General features: G+C 36.2%; 1 protein-coding gene across 1 annotated transcript; it reads right to left on the bottom strand.

Moving 5' to 3' along the window:
• Positions 1-1,208: 1,208 nt before the first annotated feature.
• Positions 1,209-4,069, bottom strand: LOC107770183 (soluble inorganic pyrophosphatase 4). Its single transcript, XM_016589459.2, is given in 9 exon segments — positions 1,209-1,553; positions 1,768-1,849; positions 2,000-2,120; positions 2,190-2,255; positions 2,937-3,044; positions 3,123-3,188; positions 3,798-3,826; positions 3,927-4,035; positions 4,037-4,069. Coding segments are annotated over 9 exon segments (651 nt in total). The 5' UTR covers positions 4,064-4,069; the 3' UTR covers positions 1,209-1,510.
• Between the last annotated feature and the right edge of the window lie 282 nt (positions 4,070-4,351).

Here is a 4,351-nt window from a genome sequence, read left to right as displayed (position 1 = left end):
GCAGGCAGGCCTGATTCGGGTTTCTTATCTGAATTATGTAATAAATCAGTCTGCCTCAGCTTTTAAGTTCTTAATCAGACCCTAAACAATATGTGTAAGTCATGCTAACTACGTGCTTATTTGATTGAAGGAGGTATATCTGAGCCTTTTTTTACTTGTTATGTGCTCCTCCCCAACTTGTTATACATGTTTTTGTATGTCGCCTTAGAATTCTGCCTTTGAAACTACAAATAAGCCTAATATCCCTCCCTTTTAGGATTAGTAGTCTTAATTACCTCTGGGACTAATAGGATTGGGACGAATAATTGCATGCAATAAGTAAACGAGACCATCTCGCGCTTTAATACCTTAACGGGGTGGGAAAGGGTAGATATGGATATGATGACCACGCGATAACATCATGTGTAGCCCCTCACTGAGGAGTGATTACCGGATGTTGTGTGGGGTGATCCATATTATTAATAAACCTAGGACTCCCCTTTCCCTTTGTTTCTTTGTTTCTTTTAAAGATTTCAAACTCTCTTTTTTTTAAAGAAAAATCAGTTTTCTTTTAGTTCTTTCCAACTTTATTTGTTTATAAACCCTTATGTGAAAATCCCCTCTTATTTGAAGCTTTATTTGTTTACGATGTTATTTGCACCTAAGTTCATAACAATAGTCTGGCCGGGAACCACACTAGTGGATCCTGAGGGGTGCCTAACACCTTCCCCTTGAGATAATTTCAAGTCCTTACCCTATCTCTGGTTACACCTTAATCCTTAGGTAGTGTATCCTACAATACCATATCGATTTTCAGTACAAAATCACAACCGCATCACACTTACACTGAAAACATTCTGTCTTCCTTGCTATTTCTCTCCTCAGTTTATTTAGATCAACCTTTGTATGATTAACGCAGGAGTCATGATTTGCTTTGGACGATAAAAGTTGTTTTTGATTTAACAAAAATGTGATTGTAACATAGATGACTAAAATATTATTGTTTTCAGTTATAAATCTAGAAACGGATTTTCTTTTTCTTACAATACCAGACACTAATTGCGATTAATAAACTTATCAAATCTGAAACTTCAACTAAATCGAGTGAAATAGTACAAGTCGATCACCCAGTAAAAAGTTTGCACGTGCAGTTCATATCCATAGCAATTGGCCCAATTCTGAAACTGTTAAAACTTAAGGAACAGAACAGAATGAACACACACTTAACTGCGTATAATCCATTTCATAACCCCGGAAAATTGAGGAATATCAAATCTTACAAAATTTGACAGGGGAAACTTAAAGTTTCCTTTTCGTCATCATCACGTACTGTATGGAGCTAATATCCCCAGGTAGTAGATAATACAAGCATATTGTATGTAGTAAGTTGTATGCACATGCAACAATGGTATAACTATGCTTTTTGTAGTACAAGTAGACAATACCAGAGCAGTACTACTATATCGTATATTAGTATGAGATATGTAAATCAACCACCATTCGTGACTTGGGGAAGATGAAAAGACTATGATCATCTCCTCAGGCTCTCCACGATGTAGTCTGCATACAGATCCCTGTAAAGAAAGAATATTATAAGCAGCTGGTGGAAGCAAGAAAAATGGCAATATAACTTCATATCTAATTCTCTAAGGTATAGCTACTCCAGCCCTTGCACAACTGCGCTATATGTTTATAATCATCTATATGTTTGTTCAGTTTTACATACTGCAGAAGGAAGAAAAATTGAACTTCTTGGTAATGCTTGAAAGAGCGGTAGAGATAACTTACTGGGAATGCTGGACTGCTTCGAACGCTTTGGTGGCTGGAAGAAAGTCATTGACAGCAACTTCCTTGTTCTCATTTTTCTTATCTGATACATTTGTCAAGGTCCTCAAGGACCATATACTCAAATTTTTATTCATACTAGCACACAGAAACAGTAAAAGAACACATCATGAAAAATTCATAAACTTCTGAAATTAAAATACATGCTGAGATTTGTGATTTTGGAAAAGGATACAATCCTCAAAGAAGCGACGGATCTCAGCTAAACGATGGGGTGGCAGCTCCTTGATATCAGTGTATTCCTTATATTCAGGATCATCGGCACATACAGCAATTATCTTGTCATCTTTTTCTCCCTGCATTTTGACTTGTTAATTCACGGAAAGATAGGGGACAAAAAATTCTACTTTAACATAGATATATACCTGATCAATCATGGGCATAAGACCAATTGCTTTAGCCCTGAGAAAGCAACCAGGAAGAACGGGCTCCTGCAAATTAGCATGGTAATAATCAAGAGAAGAAATTGGGTAATGATAGGTATCCTCTTAAAACTAAAAGCACACAGTTCATAGATTATTTCTTTGATTTGCTAATTATGTGCATTGCGAGCCCACAATTCACAAATGGTTAACTTTTCCACTTTCTTGAGGCCCATGCACGCACTGGAAAACTATTGAAGGCTTGGCTTTTTAAGAATGATCGACAGCTTCATTAAATATAGATCAACAACATATAATACGCATGTCAATAGGTTATAGTATACAGGGTAACTATCTAACGGATTGTCCAGATAATTCAGCACTGAGGAGAGAGATTGAATTGACTTTGAATTAGTATATGATATGACGATTCATAAGTTACTTGTTTTATTTAGAACAAATACTGAGATTACAGATGCCTATAATGAGACCTAATTCCAGGACTAGATCAGCATTTCTGTCAGTCTCCAGCACTGTTTTAAAGTACTTAAAGGGACTATATCTCGTCCCGCTCTGTCTCCAGCACTGTTTTAAAGTAGTTAGAGGGACTATATCTCGTCCCGCTCTTGCTTACGCATAAGACATGTAAATTATGAGGTAATTTCTTAGATCCTTAACTGCAGTTCAACAATCACCTAATATCCAAGATGTGTCGTTTATCATGACAATGGAAAAGGAGAATCAGCTCACCTGCATGATGACTAAGACATCCAGAGGGTCACTGTCTTCACAAAGGGTACGAGGGATGAACCCATAGTTATGGGGGTATACAACTGATGAATAAAGAACCCGATCAACCTGGAATGACAGAATGTTTCAGGTAACTCAGCTAAAACTTCCATTAGTTTACTCGTTTGGAAAGGATACCACTCATACCTTGATCAGTCCAGTTTTTTTATCAAGTTCATACTTCACCTTGCTCCCCTTACTGATCTCAACCACCTGCACCAACCAAATGATAGGTTCACGTTCAAATGATATTTTTTAACCAATGCATAAGGGTTATATATATATATATATACATACATACATACATACATACATACATACATACATATTCCTTTGTGTACAATAAATAAAATCAGGTAATGTAAATAACTTGAACCATATATATTATCCTCTCGTAAGTTCTAAGTACCTAGGAGAAAAGTCCACTTTAGGCAGAAGAATTTGGAGTCTTTAGATTTTACAATTAGAGAAGTAAAGCACCACTTAATAGGATAGCATAAAGTCAGAGTAACAGAAAATGAAGACTTCTTGGAAACATTTTGTTTGATTCTGATTTTGTCAGCTAATGTTATCTAATATGAAATTAAGGCATCCGACTAGAAAACTAATCATACTTGCTTGCTCATAAAAAACTCAAAGATTTACAATCTGTTTTGGACTTGACATCACCTAGCTAAATATTAAAAAGAGTTAACATGTGGACCGAGCCAGTTATTGTTCAGCTTATATGTGAAGCATAAATTGCATCATATAAACTGATATGAAGGTGCAAAAATATTAAATATCAGTTCTAAAATTTGAAGCAATACAAAGAATCCTTACCACATTGAAAATCTGTGGGGCACCAGGTCCTGCAACAAAACAAAAAATTTAGCTCATGAATAGTCCACGGGCAATTTCTTTGCACAACTGTGGGGAAGGCTGTTTCCCTTTACAGAATGTGTAAAGTACCTATCTCGAGATCATGCCAAGGATGAGCTGCGACTGATCTCCGTGTCATGGAAGAAAGTATTCTTTCATTAAGAGGTGGAATGGAGGACTTGTGGGACACTGAAGCCTTTGGCTGGAGTTTCGATAGGTGGAACCATTTTTGCTAACTGGACCATCAAGGTATTAGTAGCACATAAGAATCTCTATAGGCATGGCAAAAGCAAATGCTTAACTTTTCAAGCAGAGCAATCGAACGAAATTCTCCAACAAAAACAACAGGGAAGAAACATATGTATATTTATAGATCCAGTGCACAGACTCAGAATCAAATTAAACAAAAAGGCTAGAAAATATCAATTGTAGATTATAATTCCTAAGTATCAAGAAGTATTGTACTCCTTTGGACAAAGAAAAATACCTTATTAACAGATACACACACACACACA

The sequence above is a fragment of the Nicotiana tabacum genome, chromosome 10, assembly GCF_000715075.1.
Source record: "Nicotiana tabacum cultivar K326 chromosome 10, ASM71507v2, whole genome shotgun sequence".
NCBI lineage: Eukaryota > Viridiplantae > Streptophyta > Magnoliopsida > Solanales > Solanaceae > Nicotiana > Nicotiana tabacum.
Note: the sequence above shows the minus strand (reverse complement) of the source record. Positions and strands in the feature narration are given on the sequence as shown.